This window comes from Schistocerca cancellata, chromosome 5, assembly GCF_023864275.1.
Source record: "Schistocerca cancellata isolate TAMUIC-IGC-003103 chromosome 5, iqSchCanc2.1, whole genome shotgun sequence".
NCBI lineage: Eukaryota > Metazoa > Arthropoda > Insecta > Orthoptera > Acrididae > Schistocerca > Schistocerca cancellata.
Genome location: NC_064630.1, coordinates 590637952 through 590662355, shown reverse-complemented (window position 1 = coordinate 590662355; position 24404 = coordinate 590637952). Strand labels below are relative to the sequence as shown.

Here is a 24404-nt window from a genome sequence, read left to right as displayed (position 1 = left end):
AGTCCGAGGGATAATCAGGTTGCCACTGATGCCTTCATCTTGGCCTTCAAGGGTGACACATTACTAAAGAATGTCAAGGTGATGGTCTACCATTGTGACATAAAGCCATGTATCCCTTCCCCCGATGTGGTGCTTTAAGTGCTGGAAGTTTGGCCATATGTCTTCCCACTGTACATCCAGTGTCACCTGTTGGGATTGTGGATGTCCTTCACATTCCAATACTCCATGTGCCCCAGCTCCCACCTGTGTCAACTGCAGAGAGCACCATTCGCCTTGCTCATCAGACTGCAGGATTCACCAGAAAGAAAGAAAAATAATGGAGTACAAGACCCTGGACCAACTGACCTAAGAGAAAATATGAGAGGCTACATCCTGTGCATATCTTCCATTCCGCCACATACAGTTGGCAGTTGGCTCTCTCAGCCGTCAGACTCCACTTGCCCCCTTGATGGTGGTGACACTTCCCTCCCTGTTGCTCCTGCACAACCTACTTCAGGAGCAACACCCTCCTGCCCCCTCCCCCCACCAACCATCAGGGACGTCAGTACCCACTTCACAGCTGGACAAGCATGTCTTCTTCAGCTCCTCTCACCAGGAAGGGATCCTTTGGGTCACTCCCTTCCTACCAGTGGCAAAGGTGTCACCCGCCAGTGGCTGAAGCAACCACAGGTAGCCGGTCGTAGGGCTTCATGGTCCTCCTCAGTCCCTGACACAGAATCAGTGATGCCCTCCTAACAGGACAAACCTAAAGAACAGCGAGAGAAACCTAAAAAGAAAACGACCCCCAAGAATCAAGGCACTGCGGTGGCACACACACCACCACTACCTATAAGCTCTGTGTCTGAGGATGAGGTGGAGATTCTGGTGCCCACTGAGGACTTAGATCTCGCTGGGCCCTCAGACACAGTGGCTATCGATCACGCAGGTACTCATCTGGTGTCAGCAGGTGACCCTGAGGTGTAGACTGCCTCATTGAGTGTCTCGTGCCTTCCCAGTCTCGCGATCACATAATCATCCAGTGGAATTATGGTGGTTTATTCCTTCCACCTGGCAGTGTTAAGCTTTACACCTGCTTTGCCCTCTAGGAAAACTGGTTCCAGGCAATGTGGACCCCTGCCCTCTGCAGCTATAAGGGATATTACAGGAACCACAGGGACTATAATAGTGTGTCTGGTGGAGTTTGCGTCTATGTCGTGAACTCAGAATGTAGTGAACCTGTGCCCCTTCAAACCCCTCTTGAAGCTGTGGCTGTCAGGATAAGGACAATGTGGGAAATAACTGTCTGCAATGTATATCTTCCTCCAGATGGTGCAGTTCCCCTGAAGGTATTGGCTGCACTGATTGATCAACTTCCTAAACCTTTACTACTACTGGGAGATTTTAACACTCGTAACCCCTATGGGGTGGTGCCATGCTTACTGGCTGAGGTAGGGAGGTCAAAAATTTACTGCCACATCTCTACCTCTACCTCTGCCTCTTACATACAGGTGCCCCCATACATTTCAGTTTGGCACATGGCACATATTCGGCCATTGAAGTCCTGGCCATCTCTCATCTATCCACTGGAGAGCACACAACGACCTGTGTAGTAGTGACCACTTCCCCATCTTCCTGTCACTCCCTCGGTCTCATGCCCACGGACACCTACACAGGTGGGCTTTAAACAAGGCAGACTGGGAAGCCTTTACCTCTGCTGTCACTGCTGAATGGTGCCATCGATGTTGTCATTGAGCAGGTCACTACAATGATTTTCTGCGGCGGAAAACGCTATCCCTTGTTCTTTAGGATGCCCCCAGTGAAAGACAATCCCTTGGTGGTTGCAGGAAGTTGCTGAGGCAATTAAAGACCGTCGGCGAGCTCTACAGCAACATAAGCAGCACCCTTCCTGAGAGCATCTAATAGCCTTTAAGCGGCTCCGTGCCCGCGTTTACCAGCTTATAAAATGATGGAAACAGGAGTGTTGGGAGAGGTATGTCTTGACCATTGGGTGCCATACGTCACCTTCCAAAGTCTGGACGAAGATCAGACTTCTTTTTGTGTACCAGACCCCAACAGGTGTCTCTGACATTAACATCAATGGCGTGTTATCTACTGATGCAAACGCGATTGCTGAGCACTTTGCTCGAGTCTCTGTGTTGAAGAACTAACCCCCAGCCTTTTGCACCCTCAAATGGTGGATGGAAAGGAAAGTCCTATCATTCACTACACGCCACAGTGAACTCTATAACGCCCCATTTACGGGGTGGGAGCACCTCAGCGCACTTGCACATTGCCTCGACACATCTCCTGGGCTAGATTGGATCCACAGTCAGATTATTTAACATGTCTCCTCTGGCTACAAGTGACATCTCCTCAGCATCTTCAACTGGATCTGGTGCAATGGCGGGAAGCATCATCATTCCAGTGCTCAAACCAGTCCAAACCTACTTGATGTGGATAGCTACTAGCCTATCAGCCTCACCAACTTTCTTTGTAAGTTACTGGAACGTATGGTGTGTTGGCAGTTGGGTTGGATCCTGGAGTCACATGACCTACTGGCTCCAAGTCAGGGTGGCTTCCACGAGGGTCGTTCTACCACTGCTAATCTTATGTCCCTCAATTCTGCCATTCGAACAGCCTTTTCCAGACGCCAATGTATGGTTGCCGTCTTTTTTTTGACTTAAGTAAAGCATACGACATGACCTGGCGACATCGTATCCTTGCCACATACAATGTCGCTTCATACTTTCCATACCCAAATCGGTGCCTCCCATAGTACCCCCCATATTCAAGAGAATGGCATTGTGTAGTGCTCCGTATTGAGTGTCTCTCTATTTTTAGTGGCTATTAACAGTCTAGCAGCAGCTGTAGGGATGTCGGTCTCACCTTCTCTGTATGTGGATGCCTTCTGCATTTCGTACTGCTCCTCCAGCAGTGGTGTTGCTGAGCGGCACGTACATGGAGCCATTCACAAGGTACAGTCATTGGCTCTAGCCCACTGCTTCCAGTTTTCAGCCATGAAGTCATGTGTCATGCATTTCTGTCAGCATTGTACCATTCATCCAGAACCAGAACTTTCCCTTAATGACTATCCAGTCACTGTAGTGGAGACACATTGATTCTTAGGACTGGTTTTCGACATCTGATTGACTTGGCTACCTCACCTTCGTCAACTTAAGCGGAAGTGCTGGAAGCACCTCAATGCCCTCCGCTGCCTGAGCAACACCAACTGGGGTGCAGATCGCTCTACACTGCTGCAGCTCTATGGAGCCCTTGTTCAATCCTGCCTTGACTAAGGGAGTCTGGTTTACGGTTTGATGGTGCCCTCAGTGTTGCGTTTACTGAACCCAGTGCAGCACTGTTGCATTCGCCTAGCGACGGGAGCTTTTAGAATGAGTCTGGTGACCAATGTCCTGGTGGAGGCTGGAGTCCCTCCATTGAAGGTTAGGCATGCACAACTGCTCACAAGTTATGTTGCACACATTTATAGTTCTCCTGCACACCCAAATTACTGTCTCCTTTTCCCAACCATGGCGGTTCATCTCCCACATTGGCGGCCCAGGTCAGGGCTTACGATTGTGGTTCGCATCCGGTCCCTTCTGTCTGAACTGGAGTTCTTCCCATTACCACCTCTCCTCGAGGTCCATTCACGTACACCTCCATGGTGTATACCTAGGCTGCAGATTCTTCTGGACCTTTCACATGGCCCTAAGGACTCGGTCAACTCTGCAGCTCTCCAGTGTCACTTCCTCTTGATTCTTGACATGTACTGGGGCCATGAAGTGGTTTACACCGCTGGCTCGTTGGCTGATGGTCACATAGGTTTTGCGTATGTTCGTCAAGGACATAGTGAACAGCACTCCTTGCCAGATGGCTGCAGTTGCTTACACTGCAGAGCTGGCGGCCATATCTCGTGCTCTTGAGCACATCCACTCTTGCCCTGGCGAGTCATTTCTCCTGTGTACTGACTCGTTGAGCAGCCATCGACCAGTGCTACCCTCACCATCCTTTGGTAGTGAACATCCAGGAGTCCATCTATGCCCTGGAACATTCCAGTCGTTCAATGGTGTTTGTGTGGACCTCAAGACATGTCAGAATCCCAGGCAATGAACTTGCCGACAGGCTGTCCAAGCAGGCTATTCAGAAACTGCTTCTGTAGATGGGCATCTCGAAAACTGACGTGCGTTCTGTCTTATGCTGCAGGGTTTTTCGGCTTTGGGAGACCGAATGGTATAACAGTACACACAACAAGCTGTGTGTCATTAAGGAGACTATGAATGTGTGGAAGTATTCCATGTGATCCTCTCGCAGCTAATAAGTTGCCCTCTGCTGGCTCTACATTGGCCATACGTGGCTAACGCACGGTTATCTCCTCCATCACGAGGACCCATCTCGGTGTCGCTGTGCCTCACCAGCCTTGAAACAGTGGCTTCCCATACCCAAGTATTCACTGCTTTCCTTCCTGTTTCACACTTCACCTTCTCATACTGAAATTCATGAACGTTTGACTGACCGAGTGACTGTTCGACTGACTGACAGCTACACACAAACACTCGTCTCATGAGCACAAAACCATACAGAAGACTATAACAAAAATAAGTCATAAAAACAATTTTGCATATCATAAGTCTCCATTTTTCAAACGACATATTCCTCCTAATTGATCCTCACAGTTTGTCTTCCCTACAGTCCCACATAAAGCTGTCACTGATGTGGAAAGAAGCAACAAATCACATATTCTTGCCCCATTTGTGGTATTTCACATAATCAGAAATAACTGCATAGGAAGTAAATGGTAAATGACATGTTCCTCATTTCTTAATGGAAACATTTTGCTATTAAATTTCACCAAGGGGTCAATATTGACAATTAGTACAAGAAGTCTCTCTCTCTCACACACACACACACACACACACACACACACACACACACAAACTTTCGAATACACTGCGCATCTATGGCATCAGAAGCCATATCATTACGTATGTCAAGAGTAATCTCAGTATCAAAAGTACATTTGATCCAATAAGCTTTTAAAATGAACAGAAATATTGTTCTCATTCACCACGTACATTTCTAATGACTTTTTGAATTGCCTTATTTTTTATTTCATCGGGTACTAAAGGCCCTAAAGTACCCCAGTAAATGGTAAATGTTGGCTGCATTATGCCCTTCTACACCAATAAACTGAATCACTTAACATAATGCAGATGCTGGAGAACAGTTTGTTTTATAGATTATTTGAAATCTCTGACACATATGGAATGCAACAGTGGTACGAGAAACTTTGGCTACTCACTCACATAGGATCTGTGCCTGCTACTACACAAGTCCAGGCTGATGATAAAATACGTTTCCCAATCAGTTGCCCCATCCTTTTGAGTTGTCTCATACTTTTGTGAATTTAATTTTTATAGTGTACATAGCAAAACAAATATTTCACTTCATACACTTCCATGATAATGTACACTATTCAGGTAATCTCTTCTTTACCAGAATGCTTTGATATGTCAGCTTCTCACCTTGTGACTAAATTATCTCATAAGTTCTAATTCTCTCAATCAGTGGTAACTTTCCATGATTTGTTTCAGACCAATTCTGCAACTGCGCCAGTGATCCTGTGGTTACAAGGAGGGCCAGGAGCCTCATCACTTTTTGGTCTCTTTACTGAAAATGGACCATTTTCAATCACTCGATGGAACTTCCTGAAGAGAAGGAAATATTCTTGGACTAAAACACATTCTGTCATATACATTGACAATCCAGTTGGGACAGGTAATCTGTGACTTCTTGAACCAAAACACTATTTAAGTCAGCATAAGGACATACAGGAAATAGTAATATAGATATGAAAAAAGTGTGTGTGTGTGTGTGTGTGTGTGTGTGTGTGTGTGTGTGTGTGTGTGTGTGTGTGTGACTCCTGTGGAATGGCAGGGCGGTAGGTTGACAAAGAAGTAATTATAAATCCTTTCCTGCTCTTTTTTATCTCCCAAAGACACATCTGCGGGAACCAGACTAAGGTCACAGGGGACCATATTCAATGACTAGTGTAACTTCAAAACAGTTTTGTTGTCCAAAAACTACATCAAACTCAGTGCTGCGTTTCCCCCAGGGGGTTCACAATTCTTTTGTGAGTTCATACGTGGCACACACGGAGTCCCGACACCCCAGGGGCCTCGCTGTTCTTTGGTGGGTTTGTGCTTGGCTGTCATAGAGCCCCGGCCTTTGCAGCATCATTTCCCTTCCATGCTGCATGTTTATCCTCTTGCTGTTCTTTTTCCCATCCCTTTGGGAACATGTGTGAGATGTTTTGGAAATGTGTTCTGCACATTCAGTAGCCAATATCAGAACAGTCTCTCCACTGTTTTTCATTCCTTTTTTTTCTTTCTTCATTCCCCTTCTCCTTTCCTTCCTCCACTTCAGTGTTAGAGGTTCCTCTTTTTCTTCTTCCTCCCTGTGTGCTCCTGAAGGCCAGCCCAAGTATCTGACACATAACAGGTGACTAGGTAACGTGTACTTCTCAGCCCTGGGTTGACAGGTAGGATTTGCCAGGCCCAGGGAGGGGTGACTGCCTGAGATGCTACCTGCCCAAAATGCCAATTGGTTCCTCTGTCAGATGTCCGGGAGGTGTGACATGAGGTGTGAACTGTCACCTAAGGTGGGTGCGCCCCTTTCTGAGGGGGGTCACCAGGTGGAAGGAGCGTGCCATCAGAATCGCTGGCAGTGATGGGGGAATTTTTCACAATGAGCCAGCCATCATTTTCACAGTCAACGTGTACCAAACATAAACAGAATGAGGCTAACAATTAAAAGACCCTCCCAGCTTCACCACTGTTCCTCATGGTTTCACATACTGAAGACGGTCAATCCTTTGCCACAGTAAATCTGTTTACTGTTCAGAAAGGTGTTGATGCAGTTGCTGGAACCTGTGAACTCCTGATCTCATTTTTGAAATGGCACTTTTCATTTGGAGACTACTTCAGATTCTCAAGCACAACAACTGCCTCCATCTTTGCTACTCCACAGCTATCCTGTTTGTGTTGAGGCCCATGAAATGCTGAATTCTTCCCGTGGTCTGACTGAGGCAGAAATCCAAACATACCTCTCTGATCAGGGTGTCACTGCAGCCTATCAGGTGATGAAGAAGGTAGATGCCTCCTTAGTGCCCACGTGCACTCTGTTTCTCACTTTTGACAAAGTGGTGCTTCTATCAAAGATCAAAGCAGGTTATGAAGTTATCACAGTCAGATCATACATTCCTAACCCAATGCACTGCTATGAGTGACATCTTTACAACCACACTCGAGTGTCCTGTCGCCACCCAGCAAAATGTGTCACCTGTGGTAGGGATGCTCACAAAGACATTTGTCCTCCTCATTTTCCCTGCTATGTCAACTGCAGTAGTGACCATGCTGCTTCCTCCCGAAATTGTCCTGTATATATTGATGAGTGGGCTATCCAGGGGGTGAAGGAAAAAGCACCTTACCCAGTTGCTTGGAAGTTGTTGGCTAGTCAGAAACCTTGCGTTCTACCATCCGTTATTTACAGTATTGTTCTTGCTGCTTCCCACTCTGCGAGGGACATGGCCATGCAGACATGCAACCTCGTATTCCGCATTCCAGTTGTAAAATCGCCCAGTGTCACGGTAGCAGCCCTGTCTACTCCTCCAGCTGTGCAACAAGACACCAAACTTTCACCTCACGGGGTGAAGTCAGCTGCCACACAACCAGCAGGCCGGAGAGGACAGCAGGAATACTCTCACAGACTTCCTATGTCTGTCCAGCCAACTAACATTTGAATCTCTCTCTGCCAACTACTGAGGCTCCAAGAAGTCAAACAAAGGCAAACCATCTTCTCCTTCGCCGACTTGGAGATCCTCTTCAAAGGTGTCACCATGTGATAACCCTCACCCGGCCAATGTCCGTGTTTTTGGTGCACACTGCAAACCATTTCTTTGTCCTGGACTCCGCAGACCAACAGAAGAAGAATGCAGATGCCTCTGTAGATATCATGGAGCAGGATCCTTCAGCCTCTGTGCCCTGTAGCAGTGAGTATTTGAAGGGTGGCACTCGCCAGCCGCAAAGGTGACAATCATTCATTTTTTCCTTCCTCCCCTTTCCTCGTTGTGACTCACCTCCGATGAAACATTCAGTCTTTGATCCAACAAAGAGGGCTTATGGCGGCTCTTAGAATTGCAGCATCTGCTTGTTCTCTGCCTCCAGCAAACAAAATTGCGTCCTCACGACTGTTTTGAGCTCATGCAATTCTTCCCAGTCTGCTTTGAACTTCTGCCAGAGGATGGTAATCCATGTCATGGGGGAGTCATGCTGCTCATCTGGGATGACATTCATAGTCAACCCATCTCTCTGACTACCAGCTTCAAGCTGTTGCAGTTCATCTTTTCCTTCTTCACTGGACTCTTTCCCTTTGTACCGTTTGCATCCCTCCATCATTGGGTGTCACCAGGACAAACCGCCTCCAGCTTACTGGGCAACACCCTCACCCCTTTCTACTGCTCAGTGTTTTTAATGTGCACCATCCCCTTTGGGGTTCTCCCGGAACCTGTCACAGATGTGCCCCCTTGGTTGACCTTCTCAGTCAATTTAACCTGATCTGCTTTAACATGGGAGCACTCGTGCTCCTTTCAGACTCCATGCACACTTGTTCCCATTTGGATCTCTTCCTCTGCACTGCCCAGCTTGCCTATCATTTTGTGTAGTCCATTCTCTCTGACACATACTCAAGTGACCATTTCCCATGTGTTATCCATTTACTGAATCGTATCCCACCTATGTGCACACCCAAATGACAGCTTTCTAAGGCCAACTGGTGGCTTTCATCCTCTCTGGCAACCTTTGAAGAAAAAGATTTCCCCAGTTGTGATGACCATGTGGAATATCACACAAATGTTATCCTTAATGCTGCAGAACATTCCATTCCTCACACTTCCTCTTTACCATGCCATCTTCCAGTCCCTTGGTGGACTGAGGCATGCCGTGATGCAATTTGCGCGTGGAGATGTACCCTGCGCATTTTTAACCATCATCCTACAATGGCTAACTGCATTCATTATAAACTGATGTGTGCAAAGTGTTATCACATTGTTCAGGCTAGCAAAAAAGATAGCTGGATTTCATTCACTTCTTCTGTCTTGTGGGTCAATCTCCAACGGCTCTCTGGGACCAAGATCCATTCACCAGTTTCCACCCTCACAGTGGCAGACAGTGTCATCATGGACCCTATTGCTATCTCCAACACATTGGGCTGCCATTTTGCAGAAATTTCATGCTCTTCCCACCATCACCCTGCCTTCCACCATCGGAAACGAGTGGAGGAGGCTCGAGTGATACCCTTCTCTTCTCAGAATTGTGAGTGCTACTATGCCACCTTTACTATGAGGGAGCTAGGGCATGCTCTTACTTCATCCCGGTCCTGCGCCCCAGGCCAGACTATGTTCACATTCACATGTTGCAAAACCTCTCTCTTCCGGGCAAGCTCTTGCTAATTCATTCACACAAACGTGTCTGGGCAGAGGGCACATTTCCCAGACACTGGCGGAATCCACTTTCATACCCATACCTAAGCCCAGTAAGGACACACCTTCCTTCTAGCTACCACCCCATTTCTCTCACCAGCTATGTTTACAAGGTGATGGAATGTATGATTCATACCCGGCTAGTATGGTGGCATGAGTCTCACCATTTACTAACCACTGCACAGCATGGATTTAAAGCGTGCCGTTCTGCAGTTGACCAACTCTTCACTTTGTCCACCTATGTCATGAATTATTTTCTGCAGAAATCAGACTGTGGCAGGGTTGTTCAATTTGGAGAAAGCCTAAGATACCTGCTGGAGGACTGGTATCCTCCATACTCTAAACATGGGGCTTCAGTGGCCACCTGTCTAGTTTCCTCCAGGAATTTTTAAAAGAGAGTGTTTTCAAAGTACGTGTGGGTTCTGCCTTGTCGGACACCTTTTTCTGGGAAAATGGTGTGCCTCAGGGTTCTGTCCTGAGTGTTGTTCTCTTTGCTATTGCCATTAAGCCTATTATGGCCTGTCTCCCACCAGGCATCACTGGCTCCCTTTTCGTTGACAAATTTGTGATCTGTTGTAGTTCTCCATGGACTTGTCTCCTTGAGCGGCATCTCCAGTGATGTCTCGATCATCTTTACTCATGGAGCATGGACAATAGCTTTCACTTTTCCACTGACAAAACAATTTGTATGAATTTCTGGTGGTGCAATTGGTTTCTTCAATCATCCTTAAACCTTGGGCCTGTTGTTCTTTTGTTTGTTGACATTATAAAATTCCTGGGGCTCATGCTTGATAGGAAACTTTCTTAGTCCTCCCACATGTCTTACCTGGTAGCCCGCTGCACACTGCCCCTCAGTCCTACATGTCCTTAGCGGTACTTCCTGGGGAGCACATTGGACCACACTCCTCCATTTGTATCAGTCCCTTGTCCATTCAAAATTAGACTATGGGTGTTTCGTTTATGCATCTGTATGTCTGTCCATCTTTTGGTGTCTCAATACAATCACCATAATGGCATCTGTTTGGTGCCTTAAACACTAACCTGGTGGAGAGATGTATGCAGAAGCTGCCGAACTACCACTTTCATACCCCTGTGACTTTCTCCTCAGTAGATACACATGCCATGCCTGGCCACCCATCCCTTGCCTCCTCCTTCGATGGCTCCTTTGATCGCCAGTATGGGGTGCATCCCTCATCTGTTACCTCCTGGAGTTCGCTTTCGGCTCTTGCCCCAGCAGCTTAACTTCAAACTGCCTGCCACTTTCCCGATGTGTGTGAACCCTTTACCACCTTGGTTTAATGTGGCAGCCCGTGTTCATCTTAGCCTTCATTTATTTCTTAAGGACACTACTCCAGCCTCACTTCATTGTTGGAAGTTTCACAACACAGATCTTCACGACAGTACCTTTGTGTACAGTGATGGCTATCAGACTGACCGTGATCTGGTGTGTCTTCGTCATTGGCACTGACATTTTTCAGTATCGGCTTCTGGAACACTGCCCAGTATTTACAGCAGAGCTCTTTGTCCTGCCTCAGGCCATGCAGTACATCTGGAGACACAGGCTTTTAAATTGTCATCTGCTCCTACTCTCTGTGCTCCTCAGAGCCTCAGTGCACTGTACTGCATCCATTCCTTAGTGCAATGGGTCCAGGAAAGCTGTCACTTGCTTGCTCTTGATGGAGCCACTGTGATGTTTATGTGGGTTTCTGGTCACGTCGGTCTGATGGGAAACGAGGTTGCTGAAGCTGCTGTCAAGGCTGCGGTTCTGGTACCTTGGCCCGTTAATTCTTCCATCCCCTACAGTGGTCTCTGTGTTGGCATCTGTAAGCAGGTGGTGTTGCTTTGGCATCACCATTGGTCCTCCATTCATGGAAACAAGCTCTGGGCAATTAAACCTTTCCCAGCAGCTTCAACGACCTCCTTTCGGCTCTCTTTGGCGTGAGGAGATCATTTTAACTTGGTTGCTTATTGGGCACTGTCTTTTTAGCCATCATCATTTGTTAAGTGGTGCTCTCCCACCACTTTGCCCTCATTGGCCTGTTTAGCGAATAACGTGCAGGCTGTTGACCGGACCGCGTTATACTTTTTAATCCATCATAGCAATATGGCAAAGGACATTTGATCTTTAGTTCAGGCTCTCCATTTCTCTGTGGCATATTTTATGGTCCTTATTCCACATCCCTGATTTTAGCTGTCTTTCCTTCCATCAGTTGGATTTAATGAGTAGTCATTTTTAACTCCTCTCTCTCTCTCTCTCTCTCTCTCTCTCTCTCTCTCTCTCTCTCTCTCTCCCCCCATCAGTTGGATGTAATGAGTAGTCATTTTTAACTCCTCTCTCTCTCTCTCTCTCTCTCTCTCTCTCTCTCTCTCTCTCTCTCTCTCTCTCTCTCTCCTCCCATGTTCTACTATTCGGGCGTGGGCACGTATGACCCTAGTTGCTTTGCACCCTAAAACTAAATGAAACAAACCAGGCTCTGACCTATTGCAGCCCATTCTTCCTTCATTGGCTGCATTTCCTACTGTGTCCCTCCTTCCCCATCCTCACTGCCCCCTCCTCCCCTCTCTGTGTTCTGATTTATTTTGATCTGGCTATCCACCTGGTTCCCTGTATTCCTTGCAATTTTGTTTCTCTTACCTATTCTTTTTCATCCTTTTTGGCGTTTCGCCCCCCTCCCCCCCTCCCCCCTCCCCCCCTCCCCCCCTCCCACCTTCCCCTTGACATTTGAGATCACTCCTAGTGTGAGCCATTTGGAGAAGGACTTCATCCCCAGCATCTGCAGAATGGATTCCCCCCCCCCCCCCCCCCCTGTGGTGGAGTGCCACTTCAACTGGTACGGGTCTTCTCATTGACCAACTTATTACAGACTTTGATTTGTGTCTTCTCAATGACAGTTCCCCTACAAACTTCAGTGCTGTTCGTGGCATCTTTTCTGCTGTCAATCTCACGATCTCCTCCCATGGTCTTGCGGCTTCCATGCATTGGTCACCACAGGATGTTCTTCATGACAATGACCATTTTCCAATGATTCTGTCATTCCCCTGCCACCAAGAGGCAGACAAGTCCCCACATTGGGCATTCTGCAGAGCAAATTGGCCTTTGTATATGTCTGCTGTGCTGTGCACATCTGTCTCTTACATTGCATTGCTGTGGTTGTGCAAGACGTCTCTGATACTATGCTTCAAGCCACTGGAACTGCTATCCCCCTATTCACAATTTCCCCTTGTTGACCAGTACCATGGTGGGCCAAGGACATCAGTCACTATCCAGTTTCCCCAGGGGGTCCACAACTCTTTTGTGGATACGTGCGTAGCGAGCACGGGACCCCGAGCTAATGTGGCCTTCCTTCCTTTCCGGGCTGCATACCTTCCCTTTCCGCATCCTTCCCCATCCCTATCTTCGCCCCTCCTCCCCTCACCTCTGGCTCTTTCCTTCCCTTTCTCCCCATCTGGGAGTATGGTTTGTGCCTAAGTCCGGAGACGGACGCTCGTAAATGTACTGCATTCTTCGCCTTCCTTGTTTTTATGTCTTCTTCCTTCCTTTGTCCTTCTCTTTTCCTTACCTCTTCTCTTTACCCTTTTCTCCGCTGCGGTGTTTGAGACCTCTCTTCTTTCCTTTCCCTTTCTCTTTCTTCCTCCCTGTGCGTGTCTGAAGGCCGACCCACGCCTTTTGTGCGTAGCCGGTGACGGGGTAACGCGTAATTCCCCGCCCCGGGTAGACAGTTAGGACACGTACGTACCCCCTGGTAACGGGCAGGCCCAGGGAGGGGTGATTACCCGAGCTGATACCTTCCGAAAGTGCCGATTGGTCCCTCCGTCCGTTTGTCGGGAGGTGTGACCTGAGGTGTGAACAATCACCTAAGGCGGGAGTGCCCTCAGAGAGGGCCCCCACAAGGGAGGAGCGCGCCATCGGAGACGCCGGTAATCATGGGGGATTCTTCCGCAATGGTTTCCTCACCTTCCACTATGTCTGCTCACAAACGTAAGTATACTGAGTCTCAGCCACAGACGATTCTTCCATCGTTGCCACAGTTCCTTGTTGTTTCTCGGTCTGACGAAGGTCACGACTTCTCCACAGTCAACCCTTTCATTATTCAGAAAGGTGTCGACGCAATTGCAGGTCCTGTAAAGTCTTGTTCCAGATTACGGAATGGCACCCTGTTGTTAGAAACAAACAGTGCCCTCCAGGCACAAAAATTGCTGCGTACTTCTCTGCTCCACACCTTCCCTGTCCGGGTGGAACCGCACCGTACCTTAAATTCCTCGCGTGGAGTCGTTTATACACGCTCCCTCGATGGATTGTCTGACGAAGAAATTCAGCACTACCTGTCTGACCAGGGCGTAACGGCTGTTCATAGAGTTATGAAACGGGTTGACATGAACATCATTCCAACCCGCACTGTCTTCTTCACATTTGACACAGTTCAACTCCCATCGAAAATCAAAGCAGGCTATGAGATAATTTCTGTTCGCCCTTACGTCCCAAACCCTACGCGTTGCTATCGATGCCAGCGGTTCAATCACACCAGCCAGTCCTGTTCCAATCCGGCCATATGTGTTACGTGTGGCAAGGATGCCCATGAGGGTGCTTGTCCACCTCCATCCCCTCGCTGCATCAACTGTATGGGTGACCACCCTGCTTCCTCTCGAGATTGCCCCATTTTTAAGGACGAAAGGCTCATCCAGGAAATAAGAGTGAAGGAAAAGGTGTCGACCTTTGCTGCTCGAAAATTATTCGCCAGTCGACAGCCCACCGTGCCTCAGACAGGAAAATACAGCACTGTCCTAGCTTCTCCTCGGCCAACAAAGGAGGCAACCACGCAGACTTGCGACCTCACCTTTAGTACCACGGTCGTCAGATCGGCCAGTGCAAAGATCGCCCGTTCAACCTCACCACTTTCGCCTGCCCACTCTATGGCTCACCCTTCGTCGGGTTCTGCTAAATCTCGAGCCCAAAAGTCAGACGCCAAGTCTTCGAAAAAAGAGCATACTCGTGAAGAGTTTTTACGTACCGCAACTTCACAACCATCGGTTCCTCCTTCATCTAAACATCATACTTCCAAGAAGGCTACAAAGAAACCCAGTTCCTCTCCTTCTCCGCCAAGGCGTGTCCCATCTACAGCACCACCTGGCGGAAATCGCCCTCGGCTGTTTTCTGTGTCGCCGAGGCGCACTGCTGGTGGCCGGTCAACTGGCTGATCGCTGGTGGCAGGGGCTGCTCCTGACCAACCTATGGATCAGGATCTTCTGCCTTCGGCTGAATGCCATTCCATGCTGTCGGTTGCTAGCTCCGAGCAGTCGTTGAGTTGACAGCACCCTTGGTCACATTCCTCCATTTTCTGTTCACCCTATGTCCATTATCCACTGGAATATCCGCGGCATTCGAGCCAGTCGGGATGAATTGTCGGTCCTCTTACGATCCTACTCGCCAGTCATCTTCTGTCTTCAGGAAACAAAGCTGCGTCCCCATGACCGCTTTGTTCTCCCTCATTTTCAGTCCGTCCGATATGACCTCCCCTCTGTTGGAGGCACTCCAGCCCATGGAGGACTCGTGATTCTTCTCCATGATACTCTCCATTATCACCCAATCCCCTTAAACACTTCCTTCCAAGCTGTCGCCGTCCGTCTTTCCCTTTCTGGATACACGTTCTCTCTTTGTACTGTATACATTCCATCATCCACACCAATGGCACGAGCTGATCTCCTTCATCTTCTTGGTCAGCTTCCACCCCCCTATTTGCTGGTTGGGGACTTCAATGCCCACCACCCGCTTTGGGGATCTCCACATCCTTGTCCACGTGGCTCTCTATTGCTAGACGTCTTCCACCAAGCGGATCTAGTTTGCCTCAACACTGGGGTCCCCACATTTTTGTCTGCCTCCACGACAAATTTATCTCAATTGGACCTTGCGGTCGGTACTGTTCCGCTAGCTCGGCGCTTCGAATGGTTCGCCCTTGATGATACACACTCGAGTGACCACTTTCCATGAGTCCTTAGACTGCAGCCTCCACTGCCATATATGCGCTCGCGACGCTGGAAATTTACCCAAGCCGATTGGACACTTTTTTCGTCTCTAGCGACATTCGATGACCGTCGCTTTCCCAGCGTCGACGATGAGGTCACACATATTACCGACGTTATTCTTACAGCTGCGGAACGTTCAATACCACGCACCTCCGAATTGCCCCGGCGCCCCCCAGTTCCTTGGTGGAATGAGGCATGCCGTGACGCAATACGTGAGCGGCGACGTGCTCTTCGCATTTTCCGTCTCCATCCTACTTTGGCCAACTGTGTCCGCTATAAGCAGCTCCGTGCGCGATGCCGTCGCGTCATCCGCGATAGCAAGAAGGCAAGCTGGAAATTCTTTATTAGCTCATTTAACACTTTCACTCCCTCCTCGGAAGTTTCGAGTCAGATTCAATGGTTATCTGGTGCACCTAGTTTCTCCCCGGTCTCTGGGCTCACTGTCGCGCATGATACCTTAGTGGACCCCGTCTCAATTTCTAACTCGTTGGGTCAGCACTTTGCTGAGATTTCGAGCTCTTCAAATTACCCGCCAGCGTTTCTCCCGAAGAAACGTGCAGCGGAAGTGCGACATCTTGCTTTCTCCTCTCAAAATCACGAAAGCTACAATACTGTTTTCTCCATGCGGGAACTCCAACATGCCCTCTCTTCTTCTCGCTCCTCCGCCCCAGGACCGGATGGTATCCATGTCCAAATGTTGCTGCATTTATCAACCCATAGTCTGCGTTACCTCCTTCGCCTTTATAATCGAATTTGGACCGACAGTACCTTTCCCAGACGGTGGCGGGAAGCTGTTGTCGTTCCCGTTCCGAAACCTGGAAAGGACAAACATCTCCCCTCTGGCTATCGCCCCATTTCTCTCACGAGTAGTGTCTGTAAGGTTTTGGAGCGTATGGTGAATTACCGTTTTGCTTGGTGGCTGGAATCCCGCAGTCTTTTAACACCAGCCCAATGCGGATTTTGGAAGCATCGTTCTGCAGTTGACCATCTTGTTGCTCTCTCCACTTATATCATGAACAATTTTCTCCGGAAACGCCAAACAGTAGCAATATTTTTTGATCTGGAGAGAGCATACGATACCTGTTGGAGGACAGGCATCCTCCGCACACTGTTCTCTTGGGGCTTTCGAGGCCGGCTGCCCCTTTTTCTTCGCGAATTTATGGCAGAGCGCACATTTAGGGTGCGGGTGAACACTACTCTCTCCCGTACTTTCTCCCAAGAAAACGGGGTACCCCAGGGATCCGTGCTGAGTGTTGTACTGTTTGCCATCGCCATAAATCCAATTATGGATTGTCTCCTTCCTGATGTCTCGGGCTCCCTCTTTGTGGACGATTTTGCAATCTACTACAGCTCTCAATGGACCAGCCTTCTTGAACGGCGTCTTCAAGGATGTCTCGATCGCCTCCATTCGTGGAGCATCGAAACCGCCTTCCGTTTCTCACCCAGTAAGACCGTTTGTGTCAATTTTTGGCGACTTAAGGAGTTTCTTCCGCTCTCCTTACATCTAGGTCCTGTCAACCTTCCGTTTTCAGACGTCGCTAAATTCTTGGGTCTTATGTTTGACAGAAAACTGTGCTGGTCCTCCCACGTTTCCTATCTTTCGGCTTGCTGTCTGCGATCGCTTAACACCCTCCGTGTCCTGAATGGTACCTCCTGGGGAGCGGACCGAGTGGTCCTTCTCCGCCTCTATCGCGCCTTAGTGCGCTGCCATCAGCGGATACAGTACGTTATCTGCTCCGATTCTCTCAGCTCTCTCCTCAGTCTCCAAGCTCTTTACCCTGTGCACCCTCTGGTCCACCGAATTCAGGACTGTCTGCGCTTGCTCCACCTGGGGGGCGTCTCGGTGGCGTTCCTCTGGCTCCCGGGACACGCTGGTATCTGTGGGAATGAGGCGGCCGATATAGCGGCCAAGGCTGCAGTCTCTCTTCCTCGGCCAGCTATTCAGTCGCTTCCCTTCACCGATCTACGGAGCGGTTTATGTCGCAAAGTTGCTCATTTATGGCATGCGCATTGGTCAACACTTCCCCGTAATAAATTGCGGGAAGTGAAAGCCCTTCCTTGCGCTTGGACCTCTTCCTCCCGAACGCGTCGTCGGGAGGAGGTAATTTTAGCTAGACTCCGGATAGGACACTGTCTTTTTAGCCATCGACATCTTTTAAGCGGCGATCTTCCCCCACTCTGTCCCCACTGCTCTCAGCTGTGGACGGTAAGACACCTTTTAATTGAATGCCCCTATTTTAATCCGTTACACTCCCGTCTACAGCTATCGCCTGATCTATCGTCGATTTTAGCAGATGACACGCGCTCAGCCGACCGCGTTCTCCAGTTTATTAGTGACAGTGAAATGACGTCAGTCATTTGAAGCTTTTTTTGGGGACAACCACCCCCTTTCTGTAGTGGATTTTTAAGCATTCCTTCTATTTTTAGTTTCTCCAATTTTATGACTTTGTTCCCATTGCTGCTGGTTTTCAATTTCGGTTTTTTACTGTCTTAAGTCACGGGCTGGGCGCTAATGACCAGAGAAGTTTTGCGCCCTAAAAAACAAAACAAAAAAGTCACTATCCAGGACTGTGATGGGCGCTGCAGTGGTATAGACAACACCCTTCACAGATCAACCTTATCATTTTTATCCATCTCTGAGCTAAGGCCCACTACCTTATTAAACAGAGAAAATATGAATGCTGGGAGTGCTTGTTTGCTCCCTTTGGGGATGTACGCCTCTTCATCGCAGGTTTGCTCCAAGATCCATAGCCTTCTGGGCTGTCAACAACAATCAGCTGTCCAGGGTCGTATCCTACAGGGTGCTTGTGTACTGATCCATTGGTCCTTGCAGAACACCTTGCTACACACGTTGCAACAGCATCAGCGTCTTCTTCCTATCCTGGTACCTATGTCCAGCAGAAACGATGAGTTGATGAAACACCCCCCCCCCCCTCTGTTTCAACCCTCAACAAGCTGAAGCCTGTGGGAACCCCTCACTGACTGGTAATTCATGCATGCTTTTACTTCTTCACATGACACAGCCCCAGGCCTGAATTCCATTCACAACCAGATGAGCCAACACCTGGACATTACCCAGAGGTAAGACACACTCAGAGTCTTCAACCGCATTTGGCTTTGAGGTGCGTTCCCCTTGCAATGGTAAGACAAGATAGTTATCCCTTCCTTAAGCCTGTGAAGAATCCAACATCTCTCGACAGATACTGACCAATTAACCTGACTGCCATACTTTGTAAAGTGCTCGAGAGGATAGTTAACTTCAGATTATGTTGGGTACTTGAATCTCAGAGCCTACTGTTCCCATATTACTGTGGCTTTGAGGGAGGACAGTCTACAACTGACCATTTACTCAGATTGGAAACAGCATTCTGACAGGCTTTTTTTTAACTACCAACACCTTGTGATGGTCTCCTTTGACCTACAGACGGCATACGACACAGCTTGGCACCATCACATTTTTGTTACCTTCCATGACAGGGGCTTTTGCGGTCCCCTTCCAAATTTTATCCGCAAGTTTTTATCCCACCAGCTCTTCTGGGTTCGAGTTGGCACCTCTTTTGTCACCCCTTGGACCCAGGAAAACTGATACCCCAGTCTTGTATGTTGACGATTTTTTCATTTGATGCAGTTCCCACTCAGTAGTATCTGCTGAATGCCAGCTCCGAGGTGCCTTCCGATGGGCCTCTTTGTGGGCCCTTTCCCATGGCTTCCTTTTTTTCTTCCTTCAAAACTTGGGTTACACATTTTTTCTGTAGACCTACAGTAAAACCTGATCTTGAACTTTATTTAGGCAGCCAGTGCCTAGATGTTGTAGTTCAATCCCATTTCTTGGGTGTTCTTTGTGACATAAAGCTGACATGGCTGCCCCATATTCATCACCTGAAGATTACAAACTTGTGGAAGCTTAATGCTCTCTGCCTCCTGGCACACACGCCTTGGGGTGCAGACCGTGCTGCTCCTTTACCATGCTCTGGTTTTGTCCAGATTAGATTACGGTTGTCAGGCTTATGGCTCAGCGGCTCGTTCCACTCTGAAACTACTTGACCTGTTCATCATTATGGGGTTCATCTGGCTATCGGTGCCTTTTGCACTAGTCCTGTTGACAGCCTCCTCTATGAATACAATGGAGCCAACTCCTGGTTTCTTACACAATTGCCATCTCATATACTCTGTCTCCTGTACCCGTCTTTGCAAACAAGGGATGTCTTCCTCCTGATACCCATCTTCAGATGGGATTGCCAGTTGGAATGTACTTTACTTCCCTCTGTCGGGATCTCCATCTCCAGCCAACAGAAAGTATTCCACATATTTCCTCCTGCGACCCTCAAGGGTTAGGACCAACCTATTCCAGGGTCCTAAGGTCTCTGTCGCCCCTATGATATAATAGTGTCCTGTACGTTCCATCCTTGAGGAGTTCCAGGGTACTACCATCTTCTACACTGATGATTCTAAAATTGTAAGAAAGACAGGATACACTTTTTCGTCTCCTACTGGCATGGAACGCCATTTACTGCCAGGATCATGCAGTGTGTTCAGAGCAGAGCTGTTAGCTGCTAGCCCTCTATTTTGTTACTCAGGTCTCCCTCCACAGTATTTTAATATGTACCGACTATAGCCTGATGCTACTGTCGTCATCCTTTGGTGTTGCTATCCATGACCTCTCTGCTTTTGGCCATGACACCTATGCAGTTGTCTTTCTCTGGGTTCCAAGTCATGTGGGTGTCCCAGGGACTGAGCCGGCTGATCATTTGGTTCGAGAGGCAGATACTTACCCTCATTCCCTTTTCTGATTCCAGGTGCAGATATGCATTGCCTCATTGAATCTCATTTTGCCAAAAAGTGGAATGACATCTGGTGCACTACTGCTCTCAGTAATAAACACTTCTCAATCAAGGAGACTACTGCAGTTTGGCTCTCTTCCTTCTACTCTTCTCAGGAGGAGTCCATGGTCTTATGCTGTCTATGCATCAGTCATACTTGGCTCACTCATTGTTTTCTGTTGCGTAATGAGTCACCCCCACAATTTGGTTGTGGAGCCAGACTGGCGGTATCCCATATATTGGTGGAATGTCCCCTTCTTTTGACCCTTCATGTTAAGTATTGCCTTCCAAACTCCTTGTCTTTAATATTAGTGGACAACTCACAGATGGCTGTACTGTTCCTCAGAGTTTCCTTTGTGAAAGTGGTTTTTATTTTGAGTTATCGGGTTTTGCTTTCCTCCTGGAAAAGGGGCACTGTGGTTGTGGTTGGGCCTCTCTTTGTGTTCCCTGGGTCTGGAAACCATGACCACTCCCTCATGCAAAGACTGCTCATTTATCCCTCTGTTTTTGCAATTTTTAGATTTGACCTACATTTTTATGCCTTCTGCTGTATGTGTTTTTAGCTTTCTTGCTTTATAGTTTATCGCTCTGACTGGATCTGCCCACTTTTTGTGGATGCCTCTGTCTTACAAACGTATCTTTTGAACTGTGGGACTGATGACCTCACTGCTTAGCCCCATAATCCCCCCCTCCTCAAGCTATTAATCAGTGCTGTGTGAGTTAGAGCACTGTAATGGGATAGGACCAAAGCCTTTGATTTCACAGTGCCTCAGTCATCATTTTAGCATGTAAAGGTATTAATGCTGAATTTGTTACCTTTGGATGTAAATTCATGTAAAAAATTGGTTTTTAGGCTGATTCTTTTCCCTGATTTTGCTGCTTCAGTCATGGTATTGGAACATGAACACGCTGACTCAGTTGGTACACTCCATTGTCTGTAATGGTCTTTTGACAAAAACTTTGTTAGCATGTTGTCCTGTCATTCTTGTGACTGCACAATTGCCAAATATGTGAATCAAGGTTCACAAGAACAAGCACTGTGACACAATTGTTGGGTGATGTTTGGTCAACTGATTCAAAATAGTTTGTAGTTGAGACACTTAGTGCAAGAATCTGTCATCCCCATCGTTTAATGTATAGGAAAAGAATGTTATTGTATGCAAGAGAAAAATAGTTATTAGCCTAGTTAGCACTGATTCCAGACAACAGAAGTCATTAAGAGAGATTAATCTTACAACGAGGAGGAGTGTAATCAATGAACATTTTGTACCAAATTCCATTTAGTCAAATACAGATAGAAGCTTTCTGATGATGTCTACCATTTTGTCATGTTATTCGAGCACAGTCTAAACTATTACTTTTATGTTCTGTTTGTTCAGGATTCAGCTTTACTGAGAACGATGCTGGATATGCCAGGAATGAAACAGCTGTTGGAAAAGATCTTTATAATGCTCTAGTTCAGTTCTTCACACTTTTTCCAGAACTTCAGAAGAATGATTTCTATGTCACTGGTGAATCATATGGTGGTAAGTAGAAATGTCATTCAAAATTATCACAAAAATATTTGTATGTGTGTTTATTATGTGTTTTTTATTATTTTCTTATTATTGTTGGTAATGAGCTTAGTTGCTGATGGTTTTGTAGAATGAACGGATAATTAGTGATAATGTACACCCATGTAGAATTTCTTGTCCATTTGTAGAGAACTAGCATGTGGAAAAATGCACAACTGGTTGCTGTTTTCTGGCACATTATTTCCCATCATACGTTAATATTTCAAAACTAGATATTAGAGTTTTTGGGATTCTGAGGGATGGAAATAGTGTAATTTCATATCTCACTGATTTGTGCAGCTTTATACTATCCTCTCATTACCTATTGGCAGACAGAACATTATTTCCCCAGGCATTATAAATGGAGCTCGTCAAGAGTTTCATTGTAAATAAGACAAAAAGAAAAAAAAATTAAATTTCAGTATTTATATGTGCTGTGGCTTTCATGGCTGGTATGTTACGTTGCATTTCCCAGTGACAGGCTGTACTCAAACAGACCTGCATCTTCACCCTGACAAGGCTTCTTGAAATGCATGGTTCTCTTCTGATGGCTGGGTATTGTACAGAGTCATAATAACTGACCACAGCAGAAAACAAGATGTCCAGTGTGACTCCAGATGAAATGTTAATGACGGCACCTGGCCTGTCATCTCAGCGTGTGTTTGTGAGACTAACTGGCTTCATATAATTTTTCCTCCTTTCAGGAAAGGTAAAATAAATGATATTAAATTCCACACTATACAGAGCCTCAAAGTAAGACACTTGTATTACTTTATTAATTAGAACAAGATCATGCTACTGTGATCTGAGGTAGGAAGAGGAGAGAGGGCAGGTGTAATTTAGAGATTCCTGACAATGTCTGCTTGCACTCACTACTGCGAGTCAATACCTATTACTTATTCTGGCTTTCTTCAGTCTCAAAGTGACTTGATGCATCTGTCTGTTGAGGCAGTATGTGAGTTTGATTGCTGAATTTGTATTAGTGTGTGTGGTGGGGGGGGTGTGGATAGCATGAATGTTGAGAGACAACTTGATTATTTGTGAAGAACTTCAAGGTTTAAATGAAATCTGTGTAACACTGTTAAGTGATCAGAATATTTTTAGATCAAAAATGCTTTTATAAATGCTGATACTAAGGGGAAAAGAGCATTATGTGTCCAAAGTGATGATGATTTGGCTATGTAGGTGAGATCATCATTGTTAACATGACCTGGTGTACATCTAAAATATAGTATTCTGGTGTCGGAAGGTGCGGAAGTTGAATGTGTGCCAGAAGGGATGGACCTGGGTGTCCACTGGGGGTCTCTGTGCTCTGGCACATGCCCGCGCCATGATCCTCACCATTTGAGTGTGCCACTCTCCGTACCACACGAAGTCGGTGGCCAATCGCATTTCCCATGGTCATGTATTTAGGCAGACGCGCAATGCTATCCCAGGAATCCTGGCACTCGCTGTAATGTTTGGAGTGCTTCTGCATTGTTGTTGACTCGCCGTGTTTATCACCTCAGTTCTTGCTTGCTTGCCTCATGTTGTGTCCTGGTCGAGCTTAGTGTCTGTCGTCCCCTACTCATTCGTCTGTCCAGTGCACCACTTGCTGGTCGCTCACAGCTATAACATTAGCGAAGACGTAAAAGGTTTGGTAGCATGGAGGCTAAGTTGGTCTGTCTCCTGGAGCAACAGCAGCAGCAGCAGCAGCAATAATGCCAGTTATACGTCATACAACAATCCTTGTGCCCCCAGGGGGTTCACAAATCTTTTGTGGATATGAGCGTAGTGAGCATGGGACCCCAAGCTAGTGTGGTCCTCTTTCCTTTCCTGGCTGCATACCTTCCTTTTCCACATCCTTTCCCATCCCCCCCCCCCCCCCTTCACCACCGTCTCTTCCCTTCCCTTTCTCCTCCTCTGGGAGTATGTTTAGTGCCTATGTCTGGAGAGGGATGCTTGAAATTGTCAAACAGTCTCTGTTCTTGGCTTTCTCTGCTGGCAAGCTCTGTCCTTCCTTTGTCCTTCTCTTTTCCTTACCTCTTCTCTGCTGTGGCGCTTGAGACCTCTCTTCTTTCCTTTCCTTTTCTTTGTTCCTCACTTTCTCTTTTTCCCTCCCTGTGCGTGTCTGAAGGCTGACACACGCATTCCCACACGTAGCCGGTGACGGAGTAATGCGTAATTCCCCACCCCGGGTAGACAGTTAGGACACGTACGTACCCCCTGGTAATGGCCAGGCCCAGGGAGGGGTGATTACCCAAGCTGGTACCTTCTGAAAGTGCCGATTGGTCCCTCCGTCCATATCTCGGGAAGTGTGAACAATCACCTAAGGCAGGAGTGCCCTCAGAGAGGGCCCCCACAAGGAAGGAGTGCACCATTGGAGACGCCAGTAATCATGGGGGATACTTCCAGAATGGTTTCCTCATCATCTTCTATGTCTGCTCACAAGCGAATGTTAAATGAGTCTCAGCCACGGACAATTCTTCCATCAGTGCCACAGTTCCTTGTTGTTTC

At 47.5% G+C, this 24404-nt stretch overlaps 1 protein-coding gene across 1 annotated transcript in view; it reads left to right on the top strand.

The window, feature by feature from the left end:
- LOC126187847 (venom serine carboxypeptidase) overlaps nucleotides 1-24404 on the top strand; it is a 143074-nt gene that overhangs the window by 22716 nt on the left and 95954 nt on the right. Inside the window, exons 2-3 of the mRNA XM_049929158.1 lie at nucleotides 5571-5754; nucleotides 21735-21881. Coding sequence (XP_049785115.1) covers nucleotides 5571-5754; nucleotides 21735-21881 — 331 coding nt within the window. The remainder of the gene's footprint in view (nucleotides 1-5570; nucleotides 5755-21734; nucleotides 21882-24404) is intronic.